Source organism: Aquarana catesbeiana, linkage group LG05 (genome assembly GCF_042186555.1).
Source record: "Aquarana catesbeiana isolate 2022-GZ linkage group LG05, ASM4218655v1, whole genome shotgun sequence".
Taxonomy (NCBI): Eukaryota; Metazoa; Chordata; class Amphibia; order Anura; family Ranidae; genus Aquarana; species Aquarana catesbeiana.
Genome location: NC_133328.1, coordinates 617,070,199 through 617,089,684, shown reverse-complemented (window position 1 = coordinate 617,089,684; position 19,486 = coordinate 617,070,199). Strand labels below are relative to the sequence as shown.

Here is a 19,486-nt window from a genome sequence, read left to right as displayed (position 1 = left end):
ATGATCAGCAGAGATTTGCTCAGCAGGAGGCAGGTGACCAACGGAGACTGGCTGGGCAGCCGTATCGGTAACTGATGGTCAAATCTAGTAAATCATGTAGGCAGATGTGTAGATGGAATTCAGGCCGGGGAGAGTAATGGACGAGCTAGTCAAGAATAGAAGGAGCAGGTAGAAGTGTAATCTAAATGCAAGCCATGGTGGGCACAGGTGGATATCAGGAGTAGCTAAGGCAGGCCAGGTCAATATATACATTGTATACTTGGATTTTGCAAAAGCGTTTCCTCGCACAAAGCTAATGTGTAAGGTAAGGTCTACAGACCTGGAAATATCAGTTTGTAAATGGATAGGAAACTGGCTAAAAGACAGAATACAGAAAGTAGTGGTTAATGATTCATACTCCGAATGGTCTAAGGTTATCAGTGGTGTACCCCAAGGTTCAGTGTTGGGGCCCTTACTTTTTAATACCTGTATAAATGATATGGGGTCTGGGATTAAAAGTACCATTTCAGTCTTTGCAGTTGACACCAAACTATGCAGTGGAATAACATCCTTGCAGGATGTCTCCAACTTAGAAGCCGACCTCAGTATCTAATTGGGCGACTGTGTGGCAGATTAGGTTTAATGTTGATAAATATAAAGTTATGCACTTGGGGGCTAAGAATATGCATGCATCATATATACTAGGTGGGGGGACAACTGGGGGAATCCATAGTGGAGAAGGATCTGGGTGTTCTGGTAGATCATAAACTCAATAATAACATGCAATGCCAAGGTGCGGTTTCCAAAGTGAGCAAAGTCTTTTCTTGTTTTAAGAGAGGTATAGACTCCAGAGAGAGAGATATCATTTTGCCCCCCTGTACAAATCATTAGTAAGATCCCATCTGGAATATGCATTTCAGTTTTGGCCACCAGTTCTCAAAAAGGATATCGGGGAACTGGAGAAAGTGCAGAGAAGGGCAACCAAACTGATAAGAGGCGTGGAGGAGCTCAGCTATGAAGAAAGATTAGAGGAACTGAATCTATTCTCTCTTGAGAAGAGGAGATTAAGGGGGGATATGATCACCATGTACAAATATATATACGGGGTCCATATAGTGAACTTGGTGTTGAGTTATTTTTACTTTTTTGGTCAACACAGGTTTTACTTTATGGTCAATACAGAGGACCAGGGGGTCCAGGGGGCACTCTTTACGCCTAGAGGAAAAGAGATTTCATCTCCAAATACAGAAAGGTTTCTTCACAGTAAGAGCTGTAAAAATGTGGAATAGACTCCCTCCAGAGGTGGTTCTGGCCAGCTCAGTAGATTGCTCTAAGAAAGGCCTGGATTCTTTCCTAAATGTACATAATATAACTGGATACTATCATTTATAGGTAAAGTTGATCCAGGGAAAATCCGATTGCCTCTCGGGGGATCAGGACGGTATTTTTTCCTTTGCTGTAGCAAATTGGATCATGCTTTGCTGGGGTTTTTCCCTTCCTCTGGATCAACTGTGGGTTGATCTAGGATTGTGTATATGGGAATGTATGATATTATTTTTTATTTATTCCTTTATTTTTATAGTTAAACTGGATGGACTTGTGTCTTTTTTCAAGCTGGCTAACCAGCTTGAAAAAGTTAACTATGTAACTGTAACAAAGTCTCTTTAGGCCTAATGGTGAGCTCCAGAGCCAGAGACAGCCTACATCCTTCTGTGTAGAGTGGGTTACAAGGCATGGTGGGTGTAATGGTGGATTGATGGGCGCCAGACACTTCTTGAATGCAAAGAGATTTATTGTCTCAACAGAACTGTGGGAGAGTGGGTGGGGCCAGGACACCTTTAAGTAGAGGCAATGTTAATTACTCCGAGACTTCTATAGGCAGACAGCCATGCAAGGAAAGGTATCCAGCTAGACACCACATCTGCATGGGTAGGAATGCTGTCTCCTCTGGCAACAGTCTTGTAACAGTTTCTAACAAAGGTTATTTTTTGCTTCTTCTACAATCGCCTATTGTAGAACTTCACTCCACAGAGCTCCCAGTCTTTCACTAGACTTTCTGATCCACTGTCACTGGATCCTCTGTGCTCTTCTCACTCAGTATCCTCCTCAAGCGTCACCCCCGTGTCCCTGCTGGGTCCCTAGCTTGGCACTCACAGATACTCCTCAAGCGTCACCCCACTGGCCTGCTTGGTCCCTGGCTTGGAACACTCTAATGCTCTACAAGCGTCACTTCCACTGGCTGGGTCCCTGGCTTGAAACTTGCTGAATTTTTCATACTTCTTTACTGTCCCCGGTTGGTGAGAATGCTGCTCTGATACTTGCTTCAGCTACTCACAGTGGTCCCCGGTAACAAGGTGGATGGTCCCTTAGTGGTAACAGCTTCCCCCCCTCTTCCTCTGACCATGACAGGTTCTCTGGCCAGCGGAACCGTTACTTCTGGTTAAACTACAAGCCCGCAGTCCCAACCCTACGCTGCTTGTTGCTTCTGGATATGCCCTTAGACAGCCTAGCAGCCAGATGTCCCCAGGATAGGCCTTAGGTTTCTGGTCTAGCAGCCCGGGAGAATACAACACGTGTCCACCCAGACAGCCGTCCAAGTGAACCTCGATCACCTGACCTCACCCAAATAAATAGGCTCTCCCAGCAGGCAAAGGGACCCAAGAAAATCACTGCCCATTGGCTGAGACACCCCCATTTATTCTTAATCTGTCCTTGCAATGCCCTTGTCTTATCTAATGTCATCAGATACCTGGTCATCTAGCGACAGAAGAGAGGAGTGCAGCAATTCCAGAATTAGGGTGAAATCAGTTGACCTCCTAAAAATTAGCCAAGGGAACTATCACTTGGCAAATAAATTTAGGAGCAACCCTGCCTAAACATCAGGGTGCTACATCACTTATAATGGATAGTCAAATACAGAGATGCAGAAAGCAAGTTACATGGCAATGCTGTACATGAGACATCACTGGTCATGTGCAGCAAGATCAGTTTAATAAACTCACTTAGACCCCTTTCACACTGAGGTGCTTTACAGATGATATAGCGCTAAAAATAGCGCCTCTCTTTTCACTCCAGCTTTCACACTGGAGTGGTGCGCTGGCAGGGTGGTCAAAAAATTCCTGTAAGCAGCATCTTTGGGGCGCTGTAGGAGCGGTGTATACACCGCTCCTAAAGTGCCCCTGCCCATTGAAATCAATAGGCAGTGCCATCGAAGCACCGGCAAAGCGCCTCTGCAATGGTGCTTTGCGGGCACTTTTAACCCTTCTTCGGCCGTTAACGAGGGTTAAAAGCGCCCCGCTAGCAGCCAAAAAGCACCACAAAAACGACTGTAAAGCGCCGCTACAAATAGCGGCGCATTACCCCCGGCGCTGCTCAGTGTGAAAGTGCCCTTAGCGCCAGCATCAGTGACAAACATATGCACATTCCCACTCATGTATTTGCGTGCCTCCACAATTTTGTGCCGTCCTGCGTCTGTACACAGGTATTCGAACCAGTGCACAATTCCGTATATTGGCATGCCCTTCCCGACAGTTTAAATCTCCACATGGAGTAACTAAACTAAACAGCAGCTGCTGAGCAGCCCACCAAAATGCGTTGGTTGTTTTTATATGACTTATTTAGCAACAATTAAAGTTATCTTGGATTATTTCATTCGGTTTTGGTCTGGCGCTCATTTCTATATATCTATGGTTTGAGCTACTGTCGGGTGCCCATTGAGGAAAACCTTGCGCTGTGGGAGCCGCCTTGCCAAAGCGATTGCGATTGTTTGTAATCCTTCGCCATTTTAATTTACATGCAAGTTTCAAAGTTTGTAAAATAGGAAGAGCCGCGCTAACACAAAAACATATAAGCAGCAGCATATAGTGCGATCACACCAAAATCTAGAGTCCTGTAAAAAGCTGCGCTAAAATTATTAAAAGTTCATATAAATGACATCAAGGGGATTTCTCCAAGTCCTTATTTCAAAGTGAAAACACCACCACCGTGCACTTCTAAGCAGTAGTGACAATCCACCCTAGTAGTAGAGCCTGCTTACCAGATGGCAAGCATAAAAGGGCAAGTGGCTTTAGCCTAGCCAAGGCCTTTTAGCTTGCTGACGCTCCCGGTGTTCCTATGGGGGGTAAATCTCCAGGCTCCCTTAGGTTATCCTCATGTCGCCATTCAACACGAAAAACCCGGATGACCTGGTGGGATGTCTGTGTTCCAGATCTTCATACACCGCTCCTTCACCGCTCCCAAAAAGCGGTTTGCAGGACTTTTTTCACCGCCCTGCCTGCGCACCGCTTCAGTGTGAAAGCCCTCGGGCTTTCACACTGAACAAACAGCGGAGGCTGTTTAGGGGCGGTTTTCAGGCGGTATTTTTAGCGCAATACCGCCTGAAAACCGCTCCAGTGTGAAAGGGGCCTAAGCAAAGTGGTGCCCACAATTGCTAGAAACAGCTTTGAATAAGGTCCTAGCAGACATATTGTGTTACCTGCTTCGAAGCAGGACTTTTACTTTTCTACAGTTAAATTGACTGATGGGTTCACTTTAATGATGTTGCTGGCTGAGGTTGAACTGGAATTGCTTGTTTTGTGTATGTTCTTATGTTGGTTTTCTCCCATATAGAATAATGCAGTTCCTGCTACATAAGAAGAAATTTAAGGAGACTTTGCGGCCTTATGATGTGAAGGATGTCATAGAGCAATATTCTGCCGGACATCTGGATATGCTCTCTAGGATTAAATACCTCCAGTCAAGGTAAGGGAAATTTTTGGAATAGAGGAACACTGGTTTGTATATTTTATGAAATGGTGTGGCTTTCATATACTATATTGTCAAAAGTATTGGGGCACCTGCCTTTACACACATAAACTTTAATGTCATCCCAGTCTTAGTCCGTAGGGTTCAGTATTGAGGTGGTCCACCCTTTGCAGCTATAACAGCTTCAACTCTTCTGGGAAGGCTGTCCACAAGGTTTAGGAGTGTGTCTTTTTTTTTTTTAACAAAGGTAGGTTTAGGAGTGTGTCTATAGGAATGTTTGACCATTCTTCCAAAAGTTCATTTGTGAGGTCAGGCACTGATGTTGGACTAGAAGGCCTGGCTTGCAGTCTCCGCTCTAATTCATCCCAAAGGTGCTCTAGCAGGTTGAGGTCAGGACTCTGTGTAGGCCAGTCAAGTTCTTCCACCCCAAACTCGCCCATCCATGTCTTTATGGACCTTGCTTTGTGCACTGGTCCAAACCATTTGGTGAAGGGGGGGTTATGGTGTGGGGTTGTTTTTCAGGGGTTGGGCTTGGCCCCTTAGTTCCAGTGAAGGGAACCAAGACATTTTGGACAATTTCATGCTCCCAACTTTGTGGGAACAGTTTGGCGATGGCCCCTTGAAGTTCCAACATGACTGCGAACCAGTGCACAAAGTAAGGTCCATAAAGACATGGATGAACGAGTTTGGGGTGGAGAAATTTGACTGGCCTGCACCTCAACCCGATAGAAAACCTTTGGGATGATATAGAGCGGAGACTGCGAGCCAGGGCCGCCAAAAGAGGGGTAGAGTCAGCCCTCCTGTATGGGGCCTGGGCCCAATCAATTCCCCAGGGGTAGTGAGGGGACTGTTCAAACACCTCTGGGTACAGTAATTCCAAGAGTCATGGTTCTTAGTGATTAAATAAAAGTTCCCCAGGACCCATCAGTTGGTCTCTTCCTCTATATTAATTTATTTGTTGGGAGCTGCAACACGGATTATTACACCTGATCCTGAAAATGAGGCCCTGCTGCTGAACTGATGGGGCCTGGCTGCCCAGGGAACTTTTATTTAATTGCTGGGAACCATGACTGAGGGATTGCTGTGCATGCATAATAATGTATTTAAAGTCCTGTGTACCATGGATCACGTACAGCAGATTAGAAACACTGGACTGGGGGGGGGGCTTGGGCCCCTGTAAGGCAGGCTATATGGGGCCCCATGATTTCCAATGGTGGCCTTGGTAACAGCTATCAGAAATCTCTAACCATTGCCTGAATGGTGCTAATATAAGCTACAATCTTGGCATTGCTGGTGTTTTGACAATTATGTATGACTACGAAGTATACAAATTTATTTTACCATATTATTTTTGACTCTCAGGGCTCACTGTATATAGAAGCAATACAGATTAAATGTGGCCATAGCTCTGCTTTAAGAAAAAAGCGTGAAAAAAAGCATTGTTTTCCAGTTGCTTTTGGGCTTTAGAGCTTTGTGTTCCAGTTACTTGGGGCTCTGTGTTCCAGGTGCTTAGCTGTTGTGGCGATGAAATGGAGAGAAGAGTAGGGGTTAGGGTGAAGAGCAGATGGGGAGGAGGGAGGAAATGAGAAAGGGTTTTGTGGATTAGGTGGAGGATGAAGTGAAAAGGGGGTGAGATGAGGAGGGAGGATGAGAAGAGGAGGGGTTTTGGAGATGAGGAGAGAGGAGAAGTTGCAGAGGGTGAGGAAATGAGGAGGGGTTTAGTAGATGAGGAGGGAGGATGAGGTGAAGGGGGGAGATGAGGAGAGGTTTTGGAGATGAGGAGGGAGCATGAGGTTAAAGGGTGTGGGGGTGAGGAGGAAGGTTGAGTTGGAGAGGGGGAGAAAATGAGGAGGGGTTTAGTAGATGAGGAGGGAGGATGAGGTGAAGGGGGGGAGATGAGGAGGGGTTCTGGAGATGAGGAGGGAGCATGAGATTAAAGGGTGGGGGGGGTGAGGAGGGAGAATGAGTTGGAGAGGGGGAGGAAATGAGGAGGGGTTTAGTAGATGAGGAGGGAGGATGAGGTGAAGAGGGGGAGATGAGGAAGGGTTTTGGAGATGAGGAGGGAGGATGAGGTGAAGGGGGAGATGAGGAGGGGTTTTGAAATGAGGGGGGTGCATGAGATTAAAGGGGGGGGGTGAAAAGGGAGGATGAGTTGTGGAGGGGGAGGAAATGAGGAGGAGTTTAGTAAATGAGGAGGGAGGATGAGGTGAAGGGGGGAGATGAGGAGGGGTTTTGGAGATGAGGAGGGAGGATGAGGTGAAGGGGGGAGATGAGGAGGGGTTTTGGAGATGAGGAGGGTGCATGAGATTAAAGGGGTGGAGGTGAGAAGGGAGGATGAGTTGGGGAGGGGGAGGAAATGAAGAGGGGTTTTAGAGATGAGGAGGGAGGATGAGTTAGAGAGGTTGGAGGTTATGAGGAGCGGTTTTTGAGATTAGGATGGAGGATGAGATGAGGAGAGATCTGTGTTCTTTGTAATCCATCAGAAATGAAGGAGGCAGGGCTGACACCACACATCTTAAGATTTCCAAGCTCAAGATACACTGTACTGTCAGCTCAAAAAAGAAAATAAATAATTGAATATGTTTCTGGCACGTAAACAATTATTTTTCTTTACTTTTAGTGTTTTTATAGGAATAAAATATTGGGAAATGTGTGTAGCAATAACTCTCGGCGGAGCTGCTGGTTTAAGTGGGCTTGTTACCTTCACTCTCCTTCCCTCTGTTTAACTGGCACCGGGTCTAGGGTTCCGTTGAGTTTACCTCCGGACGATACAAGCACCAAACACTTGAGTGCGTTTTCAATGCTTTATTGAACAATTAACGAAGGAAGTAGCAGGAAAGAGGCAGAAGGGAAACTGCAGGGAAAGCTCAAATACCTTTCTGTAGGATTTTTGACAAATGTCCTTTAGGGTTGAATACTACAGTAGAATGCGCTTCCCTCGTGGGACACACTCCTTGCTCGCCTGGATAGGCCTCTCTCACTTGCCTAGCAGCCAGTTCGTAGCAGGAACAAAAGTCTCTGCCACAGACTTGCTTGGGATGAACCCGTACGATCCTCTGCCACAGGATGTATTGGTTTTGCGGTGAATGTCAGTCACAGTGCTTGAACCTTTAAGCCAAACCCGGTAACACTATGCTGTAAAGTTACTTAAGATACGTCCTCCAACCGAGTCACCAGGCCCCTCTCCAGACCAGCACTCTGCATGATCCTTCCATGACGGGTCCTCCCCTGGGATCTCCTCGGTTGTCCAGCTTCTTCACTCAGGATAGACAGCTCAGGACCATTCCTCGGCTGCTGTGGTAGGCCCCAGACAAGCCTCTGGGCCCACCCACACGCCACAGTGACGCGGGCCTCCGTAACGGAGGAGCACGAGGTAGCACTCTAACGCATACCTGTCGGCCAGGAGGGCCAGCAGGTGGCTGTAAAAAAAAGACCCTAAAACATGGCGTCTGTCCCATAAATACCCTCTCCCAGAATCCCACTCGGAGGACCACCTCCACCGAGTTGTCTCCGGGACAGAAGAGCATCCATACGCTTTGACATGTTGCCTTTCCAACACTAGCCGATAGTAACAACGACACCCACCGGCCCAGTATACACATGCAACGTCAGCCAAGCTGGAACAGAGGCAAATCTAACTTCCCCTAACGAGCAATTTACTAAATTTACCTATCAGATGGTAGATCGCAAATCTACCAGCGCTACATGTGTATGTATTGCAGAGATGTGCTAAATATGTTTTTTTATTTTGCCTTGACATACACTTGAAGAGAAAGAAATCAGAGGAGGAGATTCTAGCCTGGTCATGTTATCAATAGAAATCATGTGAGATGTGACTAGCCTCTTTTCCAGTCATTGAGTTCTTTCTGCAGCATTAAGCAGAGACTACTATGCAGGACACTGCAGGCTCTACATCATGGCCTGCATTTTGTAAATGGGCCACAATATTGTAGTTTTGACTGGATTGTGATATCCGTACTCTGTTTTAAATTGGTCCCTCAGTCTCTCTATAGGCTCTGTTTTCTTCTGCTATTATCATGTTCCTGTCAGTTGATATGCATGCGGCAGACCCTGACTGGCTCTTATTGCTGGATTTCATTCTTTGGAGAGCGCAGCAGGAGTAGGTGGCACACATGAACCCTGGAGGGAACACTCAAATTCTCCAGGTGGACAGGAAGAAATTCGGGCATTATCTTGACAAAAATATAAAATATGCTACTCCCAAGCCCTAAATCCGGGTCACCATCATGGAAGATCAAGTGCTAAAAGCCAGCAGGGGCTCATCAGGCCCGTCGCGACAGGACAGGCAAAACAAGCAATTGCTTGGGGCCCCGAGCTGGCCTGGGGCCCCAGCCGCGCCGCCGGCTGCCGCTTCCTATAAGCTGCAACCTGTATCGTGGCCGAGCTCCTCTTCCTTCCTCTTGCAGTCCGCGTGGTACAGGACTCAGGAGATTCAGTTTCCTGTTCCCGGCAGGACTGACAGCAAGTGCACACACTGAGTGCTCACTTCCTTTCAGTCTGGCCGGCCGGGAACAGAAAACTGAATCTCCTGCCGCGCGGTACGCGGTAGGGAGGGGGGGTTAAAAAGAACACGGGGGGGGGGGGGCTTTGCGTGCGTGCGGGGGGGGGGTTGGGAGGGCCTCAATGTCCATTTTGCCTGGGGCCCCCAAATTCCTTCAAACGGCCCTGGGGCTCATCCTATGCCCCACAGACTGCACAAATATAAAGGAAAAGACCAGATGCACTCTGCAGAAAATCCAAATGCTGGTAACTTTATTTATCCATACAGCATGAACAAAGAGTACCACTAGAAATTTCTTATAGAGGAGGAAGTCCCAGGTGTGTACTCTCTGCTCATGTTGTCCTGATGAATAAAGTGTAGCACCCTCTAGTGTGCTACTAGTGTAAGTGTAGGCAAATTTATCTTAAGACTCATAGTTAACTTGTGAGTCTTAATTGGGTCATGGGTTTACTGCATGTCAGGCTCGATTACTCACAAAGGCAGGTCTCTGGTGCCTCCCCCTGGTTCTGGAAGTTTGAAGAAATGTCTAGAAGCTATAGTGCAGAGGCCAGGAGGGTTGATCTGCATACTTAGGGGTGCTTGGCCAATTCGCAGGCAGTGGGCCTGGCAGGGTGGCTGAGCCAGCCCTTAAATATGGATGAGTCATGCCAGTAGGAGAGTCGGGTGGAAGATGGAGTGCTGAAGAGACTGTCGGTGGCCTTGGAGCGGAGCCCCTTGTCCTCAGCCTACAGCTCTGGCTGGCTTGGGAGGATCCTGACAGCAGTTCAGTTTGAAAGGAATCTTGCCTAAGGAGCAGCAGGAAGCAAGGAGGACAACTTGAGTACATCAGCACACCTAGGGATACACAAGGGGAGAGACTGCCACATGTAGCAAGCCTTTCTGGAAGACAGCATTGTGCTTAATCTTTCCTTTCCCTTGCCCCGTTAGATCTTCAGAGCAGCTGGGTGGGCTGGTGAAGGAGCAGCTGGGTAGGCTGGTGAAGGAGCAGCCGGGATGGCTGGTAGTTCCTGCAGTCGGTAGAGCTGGGATCAGTGTCTACAGTGGAGTTGGAGATACTTTAGTATGCAGCCTACAACACTTTATGCTACTTTCCAAGAGACTGAGAGTTCCTAGTCCTTAAGGGGCTCTTGCATCTGTTAATCATCAGACTGTCAGTGTTCAGGAGGAAGAAGTTGTCCCTGTTTCTGTTGCAATCAAGTTGGGCATCCCATAATTCTTATTCCCCATCCATGTTATTACCCCTAATAAAACAACAAGAACCAAGCTCAAAGACTATTCCTTGTGTCTGGAGAAAGTGTGGAAAATGCTTGTTGCCTGGCTGTGTGAGTGGGGAACCCAGTCATCTGCAACCCCTGTGGGGGTATTGCTACAAAAGATACCAAAAATTAAATTTGAATAAGTGCAGCTTATCTTTTCCTATGGCTTTGTAGAGTCAGGCGTTATGACACAGATTGCACTGCTGGACTACAAAAACCTAAACGTAGCCAAAGACTGACTCTTTAAATTAGGCTCCACCTATTATCAAAATATTTCTTTGGGGTGGGCTGATCCTTTAATTTCTGTTGTTGACTTGTGCTACAGCTAACTTTTCAGAATACATAGAAAATTCCTGTCTTAATTTCTTCTTCTCCAGAATAGATATGGTTTTTGCTCCAGGTCCTCTTTCCACCCCCAAACATAAAAAGTCCCAGAAAGGAATGGGTGGACTTGGTGGAGGATACAGCTATCCATCTCAACAGTCTCCAAGGTAATATGGCCCTGATGATCAAGCCATTAATTTCATGCAGTTTATTATATGTTAAGATGACCAGAAGAAGTTCTAGAGAATATTATTTCCTAATTACAAAATGTATTTGAAATCTTGACATGTTTCTTTTTTGAAGCGGTTACTGTTTCCATGCATACACGCAATATTCCTAGATGAACCAGCCGTTCTCTAGTGCTGTTACATTTGGGTTCTGTACTAAAGGCCAACTGATCTGGAGCAACATTCCACAGGACTAGACCCATCAATCAGAGCACTATGTACAGAACTCTATCAACCAACCAGGCATTTGAAAATTCAGACTGCTGGCTTGCATCTATTAAGAGCAATGGAAGGGTCCCAATGCTAAACCAGTGTCAGGAACCAAAAACCGGATGGAGACAGAAAGTGCAGTTAAAATCACATCTTTAATGAAATGGCAGAAATAAGTGTAGGAACGTAATCAAAAAACAGAAGCCAGGGTTTGGATGCCAGAGCAGGTAATGAGACAAGCCAGGGTCAGGAAACCAAAAGTCAGCATAGTCAGGAGCAAAATTCAGGATCAGGAATCGGAAGGGAAGTTATACACAGGAGTACAGGAAGGAAGCACTTAGAGATCATAGACCACGCAAGGGAAAGGAGGAAATGAGCAAAGCTGCTTAAATAGTAAAAAGAGGCTGGCTGTAGGCTGGACTAATGAGGCAGGTTAATGGTAACCAGGTGAGTCACTGTGGTAACAACGAGAGGCTGGTATTTAACAGACAGCTGAGCAGCTTCTGAGCACTGAAGGAAAAGAGAAACAGGTTCTTTTTACTTCACAAAATATCATCCATGAGACTTCGTTCTCCTCTTTCAGGCATGATCCCTATGGTTCCAAAGCATCAGAATATGAAGACCAAAGTATGATGGGAAAATTTGTAAAAGTGGAAAGACAGGTACAGTATAAACCAACATTTTAAGCAATGGTGTTTATTTGTGAAATGTTCAAACAGCCTGTAGAAGGACAGGGTTGATCCTGGTCATACCCAGATATAGGGATGAGCTGCCAAACTCTATTTCACAGTGAACGGATTTAGCATTTGTCAAAACGTTGTCAAAAATTGCCTTTGTTCAAACCAAAGCCATGTTGGACTCCAGAGCTGTGTGACATGGCTATGTTGTTAAGCAAAGCCATGTGAACCAGATGTCAGTATTAACTGACATGTAATGAATGGCTTTGGTGATCAAAAATAGCCACATCAATGCCATAGATTTATCAACCAAGCTGTCATTGTATTTCTGATGTGTGCACCACTTATAATTTTGCTCATTCCTGCATGCAATTAATTTCTGTCAGTTTCCTTTATGCTTTTCGTAATAGGAGCAATCAATATATATCAAGGGAACTTGCCACCAACAGTTTTTTGTTGCCTTGATCCATTCAGCCCGTGTTATAATTGAAACACGTGGTAATTTTCAGTCAATTTTTATTTACCAAGAATGCAAATACAACACAAGTAATCAGCAGAGTTTGATCGACCACTGGAATTCAGTTGTTTGGGAAGCCGAAACTGGGCAATACTTTGACAGGTTTAATACAGTTTATTAAATTATGAACAAAAAAACAGTATGGTAATGTCTTTAAAAGTGACTTGATTTTTTCCAATGGGTTTGATCAGGCTAATTAAATTCCATTGCCTTTCGGTTCATCAAAATCACTATTTTAGGTCTTTGATTGCTTTTTGATTTTGAAAAAAATGAAATTGTAGCTATTTCCTTAGTTTGTCCTCTTTACCGCTTTATCAGCTATCCTGACATTCAACTGACAATCAGAATCAAAAACATTAAATAAGAGGAGTTTTGTCAGTTGCACAATACAAGGGATTCTCAGGGATAAGTTATACATGTTACCTGATACAATTAGGTTGTAAATAAGTCTACAGCTGGACGGAGATTCAATTTGCATGTTTATTAAACTTTTTATTTTCTGTGTTCATTTTTTTTTCCTTCTGTGACTCCTGGATCAGGTCCAAGACATGGAAAGGAAACTGGATTTTCTGGTTGACATGCACATGCAACACATGGATCAGCTACAGGTCCAAGTTACAGAATACTATCCACTCCCAGAGGCAACAGTTAAAGAAGAAGGAGAAGAAAGCCAATACTCTGAAGTCGGGAGGGTAATTTATAACTACACGGAGTCTTGCGCCCATGTGGATCCCTTCAACTTGCACCAAGTTTCATTTAACAAAATGGACCAGTATGGGTTCTTTGAGGACTACCCCGTGGATTTTACTTCACCTATGCCTTTTAATGGTGACAATTGTTCCAGAAGGTCGATGTCCTCTTCAGCCAACTACACTGAAAGGCCAACTGTTTTGCCTATTCAGACTTTAATAGACACACGGGTGGATTTTCGTCACAAAGGAGAGGTATCAAGTCCTCATATAGAGAGGGGTTCCCCCATCCATAGAAGAAGTTTTACAAGGGACAGTGACACCTCTTTATCTTTTCTATCAGTGACCCATGATGAACTTCAAAGGTCCCCCAGCGGGTTCAGCATTTCCCAAGAAAAAGAAGACTTTAATTTTGGTTCTAATGGCTCAACGTGGATGAGAGATAAACGCTTTTTAGCGGAAGGTGAAACGGACACCGATACAGACCCATTCACACCAAGCGGCCCCATGACTTTGTCGTCAACAGGAGAGGGTATCTCCGATTCGGCATGGACACCTTCTAAACCTACTTAAAGAAAATGAGGGGAGAGGGAGGGGGGAATTTATCTTTTCGTATGATGTACTATTTGTACAAGTCACTATACACTTTCCAAAGTTGAATAGTTAAGATCACCGATGGCTACATACGATGCATGCTTCAATTTGTAGTCACTGCATCGCGCCACTTTTTTTTCCCCCTCACTTTTGGTTGCTTACCACTAACAGGAACAGCTTTTAGACTCCAGCATGAGTTGCATGCATTTACACAATATAAATGTTAAAAAAAAAAATAATTATATTTTATATTTTGTAACGAAAAAAAGGCACATAACCTTTGGGTGGAACTATGCAGAGGGTAATGTGGTTGTGGTATTTCACCTTTCATTGTAAACATGGCAACTTTCATTTTCAAAGCTGCATTTCTATTTATTTTTTCCGCCAACCTTTGGGTAACTTTATTTGACATTACTAGATACAGGTTTAAAAATACATGTCTGGTTATGTGTACATGGGTTTTTCTTCAAGAATGAAAAGACAGAGGGCAATTAAGCATGCCTTTAAAATATTTGGACTGTAAGGCACCACCAGCCCAGGCACAGTAGGCACAAACAATGGGAGAACCCGAGAGAGCTTTGACATTTGCCTGCAAAGTGTCAGAGGTCTTTAAATCGTGCTTAGAGACAGCTGTTGTATATGTAGGTAACAATTGCACTAAAAAATAATTTATAGAGGCAACCACCTACTCAAAAGCTACTGATGTAAGAAAAAAATAGCATTCCAAAAAGCTTAAGGTTGGGTTTACACCTAATACCAATGCGGCTCCCAGCAGGGGTCCTGTGCGTCCCCGTTCACTGTTTCCAAAAGACGCACAGTGCTCCTGTGCAAATTCGCACAGGAGCTGCAGCAGAGATATGTGTACCAGCTCCATAGAGAGCCGGTCAAAATCTCCTGCTATTGCGAATTGGACGCGAGGAACCCGCATCCAATTCGCAATGGTGTGAACCCAGCCTTAAAACTGGCAGTCACCTGCTGAGAGTATACCAGTAGTAACATCCAAAGCCTCTGTGATCCATGTGTGGTTCCCAGACCACTGCTTTAGGATCGGATTGTATCAGCTTGGCTAGTATAAATGAAACTTGCTGCCAATGTTGGTAGGAAACAGAGCATTATGGTAGTAGTTAGTCACATTCAAGTGGACCAATCACCCAATTGACTTCTACAGTTCTGTTGAGCGCCAGAAACATAATTTCATTTAAACTAAAATGGGCAACACGGTTTGTATTAAGGTGCCTATGTTGTCCATATGAATTAAATGCTATAGTACAGGGTTGTCCAACCTGTGGCCCTAGATGGTTATCAATGCAGCCCAACACAAAACCGTAAACTTACCTAAAAATGTTGATTTTTTATTTTTTTTGTCTTTTTTTTTTTTGTTTTTTGTAAGAATAAATTTACACTTACTGTAGCAAACACATGTGGAGCAAGACAAATTTGACAGTGTCTCTTTACTGGACTTTTAGTTTTTTATCTTCCCAAAGAAAAATCTCCCACTCTTCACAATCATGCCTTAGTCATGTCATCAGTGTTCGGCAGCACCTATATTTGTGAGCAACTGTTTTCAAGGATGAAGCACATGAAGGGCAAAATTAGAACCAAAATATCTGATGAGCACCTTGAGAATTCATTGAGAATTGCTACTCTATCCATCCAACCAGATATTGATGTGTTAGTTTATCAAAAACAGTGTCAAATATCGCACTCGTTTTTTGATGACCTCTTTTAGTTTTATAATAAACAATATTACAACAAAAAAAATGTATTACTCAGATTCAGGTACATCATCTATATCAGCGATCATTAACTTGTGATCTGCCTGACTTTTTCTGCTCATCATCTGTCCTTATGGTTAGTGCATTTTATGTGTGGACCAAGATCATTCCTCCAATATGGCCCAGAAAGGTCAAAAGGTTGAACACCCCTGCTATAGTAGGTTTCCTACACTCATTAGAACTGAGGAAGCCTCCTGAGTAATGATGAGGATGTTTCACTGTTCATCCAAGTCCACTAAAATGTGGCCAACTACTATTCACTAGACCATGACCTAAACAAATAAAACTTATATATTAGGGATAAGTTCCTAGGCCTGCATACGTGCTATGGCCATTGTGAGGAGTACCCACTCTCCCTGTTGAATTCTTTATTTTATACTATGAGGAGTAAAATAAAAAGGGAATGTAGATTGAAAAAAGTTGGATGGACACCCCCAAAACCTCCCAAATGGATAGGAGCCAAATTGTTAATTATGGCAAGGAGTTCTTGCTGCTGGCATACCAAACTCATCAAAGAAGCCAGAGGCTGACACTCAGTCTACCAAGTTTCACCTATAACCTTATATTATTACTCCCTTATCCTAAAAACTGAACTGCCTTAGGCTTAGCCTATGTTGCTTTTGCACGGTTACTGGTCCCTACGCAAGTGATGCCCGAATCATCACCGGCAGAGGGCCCTTATCAACGTGACATTGTTATGTTTCTGAAGTGAAGCCCAGGTATACAAGGCCTTTAGTTTCAGGCCTCCTAGACATGACATAGTTCTGCTTTCCTCCATGGCAATCAACAGTGCCACACAGTATCTCTGTGTCATATCCTAGGGCAATAGATTTTTAAATGTCTACCTTATGATATAAAGCTTATAGCTTAACAGCAAAGCAAAGTATCTCCTATCATTTAAAATAGGATGTACGTAAGCCAGTCGATTAAAGTTGCCTAAAGAATGGTGTAGCTTCTTCATCTTCATCCCCCTATACCAAAAAAGAAAAACAAAAAAAATTCACTGGACAGCATAAAACCTATTTATTTTCTTTACCTTATCAATCGGTCACCAATCTGAAATGTATTTAAAATTTCTATTTAGACATGCCAAGGGAAAATTGCTTATTTATATTCTGGAAAGCGGTTATTTTCATTGTGGTCTGAAGTTTACATAAGTACTGTTATATAAAATATAATTTTTTTAAATGTTGTTTTAAGGCTAAATACAACAATTGTCATATCTAATGTTACTTTGGGTTTTTTGACTGTTTTCTTTTTTTCAGATGCTCTGCAGTACCACCATATTGGCTGCAGGTGTCACTGTTGCTATAAAGAAAAAAATTGTGTCTATTTTTTTTTTTTAAATAATGAGCTCTTCAGCTGCTGGCTGTAAAAGATGTCGGAAAACTTTAATGGAACGTAAAGGGAACCTGTCTTGAGACAAATGTAGGTGCTGCTATTTGCAAATCCTTGCTGAACATGCTAGTTGCTTGGCTGGCATGTTGACCATGTGAATTCAATTTTTAGTGAGGCTGGGTTAGGAGTTCTGGGTCCTGCTACATTCCTGTTTCCTATCAGTGACCCATGAAATTTCAAAGCTTATACAGCACCATGGCAGCATGCCAGTTAGCAGCTTCAGAATGTGTTGATCATGAAATTGACAGCCTGGTAACTAACATTTTCAGAATTGGTCAGCAGTGCCAACACTGTTAATTCTCTAATTTCTGGTCTCCCCTACAAAAGCTTTTAACAAAATCTGGGCCTTCTTTTTTATGGGACTCCTTCATGTTCTCCAGGGCATGGCTGCACCGGGAAGAGTAGCCAACCATTGCCAAAAGCCGTCAGAGCTGGGAGGATGCTGAGACTTGTAGTTGTTCAAAAGCTAAAAGGTTACTAGAAATCCCAAAGCGTTTATTTGTATCATATATTTTATTCTGTTTACAGATCACAAAGTGAGAAGACAAACTATGGGCCAACATTTCTGAATGGGTCAGTCCACTAATGTTTCAGTAATTGATGGACCCTATCGGGGTGGCTTGTTATAGCTTGCTGGGAAGAGACATTTTCCACCACATGGTGGAGGCCCTTAGGAGTTGATATTAAATATTTTTTAATGAAAATAGAGTGAAGAAAAATGGAAAATCTTGTTTGTATGGTATTTTCTCATAATAAGGATCATTGTTGTTCTGCAGCCTCTTGAGGTCAATGTGTGCTGCTACCATTAACAATAAGTCTTGTGGAGCAGCTTGGTAATATCATTTTAGGACTGCACCAATGCAATTTCCATGCTAGAGCTCATTCCTCACCTTTCATGTCATCCTGTAGGTGTCTTGTTCAGCTTTAGGGCAGACAAGATCCCCAGTGAACCCTGCTACACGGACTCCTTTTAGAATTCCATTATTTTGATGAAAAGCATTTGACCATGACTTTGTGTTTGCTCTTGGCTGGAAAAAATATAGGCTTTTCTCTTGCTTATGAACAACCCACTTGGTCCTTCTGCTTCTAACAGTCATAAATATGTAGAAGAATAAAAAAATAGGGACCCGTGTGGCGCCACGTCTCCTCTTTAGCATGATATATGTGATCTTGTCTGAATGAAGCCCAATAGGAAATGCTTTGTTGTCATGGACCAATAGAATTGTGTTCTCGTGCCCCGGGTGTCAGTCATGATAATGAAATGGTGGAGACACAGCTTGCCTTCCACTAACTCCCACTGATCTTACATTAGTGTTGGCATAGAGAATAAATTATTATGGGTGTCTAGTTTAGGAGATCAGTTAATAGCACCCCTCCCATCTTCAAAAGACAGAGAATTATTTGTTATTTAAGTTTAAGTAAACCCTCGTATTGTTTTCAGCCAAGGAAGCTGCCATCTTGGCCTCTGTTAATTCTTCAACTGCCATGATGTGTCACATCTGATCAGTTATGGCACCAGCCATTGGATGGTTTGATAGTTTAGTTGAGAGCACAACCAATGTGACAGTTACATTCCTGGCATGTGTCGGAAATGTAACTGTTTTTTTAAACTGTTAAATCGGTTGGTTTACTTCTGCTTTAAAGTTACACTTTGAGGTTTAAATATTTCTGGCAATACAAAACACTGAAAAAAGTTGTTTCTTTAAATGATTTGATGGAAGAGTTTCATCACTTTTAAGAAAGAGACAGAAATGAAAACTGTTTTGCACTACTAGTAAAAACTACATTCTTTACCTAAAGCAGGTCCATGGCCAGACTTAGGGCCCTTTCGCACTGAGGCGGGGGCGGGGGCGGCGTCGGCGGTAAAACGCCGCTATTATTAGCAGCGTTTTACCGTCGGTATACGGCCGCTAGCGGGGCAGTTTTACCCCCCGCTGGCGGCCAAGAAAGGGTTAAATACCACCGCAAAGCGCCTCTGCAGAGGCGCTTTGCTGGAGGTATAGCCGCGCCGTCCCATTGATTTCAATGGGCAGGAGCGGTGAAGGAGCGGTATACACTCCGCTCCTTCACCGCTCCGACGATGCTGCTAGCAGGACTTTTTTTCCCGTCCTGCTAGCGCCCTCGGGGCTTTCACACTGGAATTAAGGCAGCGACACTTTTGGGTTGGTTTGCAGGCGCTATTATTAGCGCAATAGCGCCTGCAAACCGCCCCAGTGTGAAAGGGCTCTAAGGACATTCAAGTGTTTACATATTAATAACAACCAGTATATAAACTATTAAACAAACCCTTACTGACTTCTGTAGCTGCAGATGCCATGGAGCTATTCATCCTCAAAGTTCACAAGAGGAGCACCGACCTTGTTCAAGGTGGGTCTCGGCACTCTACTTTCTCCCCTCTTCCTGTGCACCTCCTCTGTGTTTACCTTAGACATTAGAAGGTTGGAAGGCTGCCAAGTCACTGCCGGTAGGGGGGGAACCCAATGATCTAGTGATATAAAATGAAAGAAAAAATATTTTTCTCAGAGCTTTGAGGATATATTACATCATAGTGTCTTTAGCTAGAAAGGTCACTGAG

At 44.1% G+C, this 19,486-nt stretch overlaps 1 protein-coding gene across 1 annotated transcript in view; it reads left to right on the top strand.

The window, feature by feature from the left end:
• Nucleotides 1-17,509, top strand: part of KCNQ3 (potassium voltage-gated channel subfamily Q member 3) — a 297,565-nt gene extending 280,056 nt beyond the window's left edge. The window contains exons 12-15 of the mRNA XM_073632266.1: nt 4,588-4,719; nt 10,878-10,991; nt 11,845-11,923; nt 12,995-17,509. Coding sequence (XP_073488367.1) covers nt 4,588-4,719; nt 10,878-10,991; nt 11,845-11,923; nt 12,995-13,717 — 1,048 coding nt within the window. The 3' untranslated portion in view covers nt 13,718-17,509. The remainder of the gene's footprint in view (nt 1-4,587; nt 4,720-10,877; nt 10,992-11,844; nt 11,924-12,994) is intronic.
• The last annotated feature ends 1,977 nt before the right edge of the window (nt 17,510-19,486 follow it).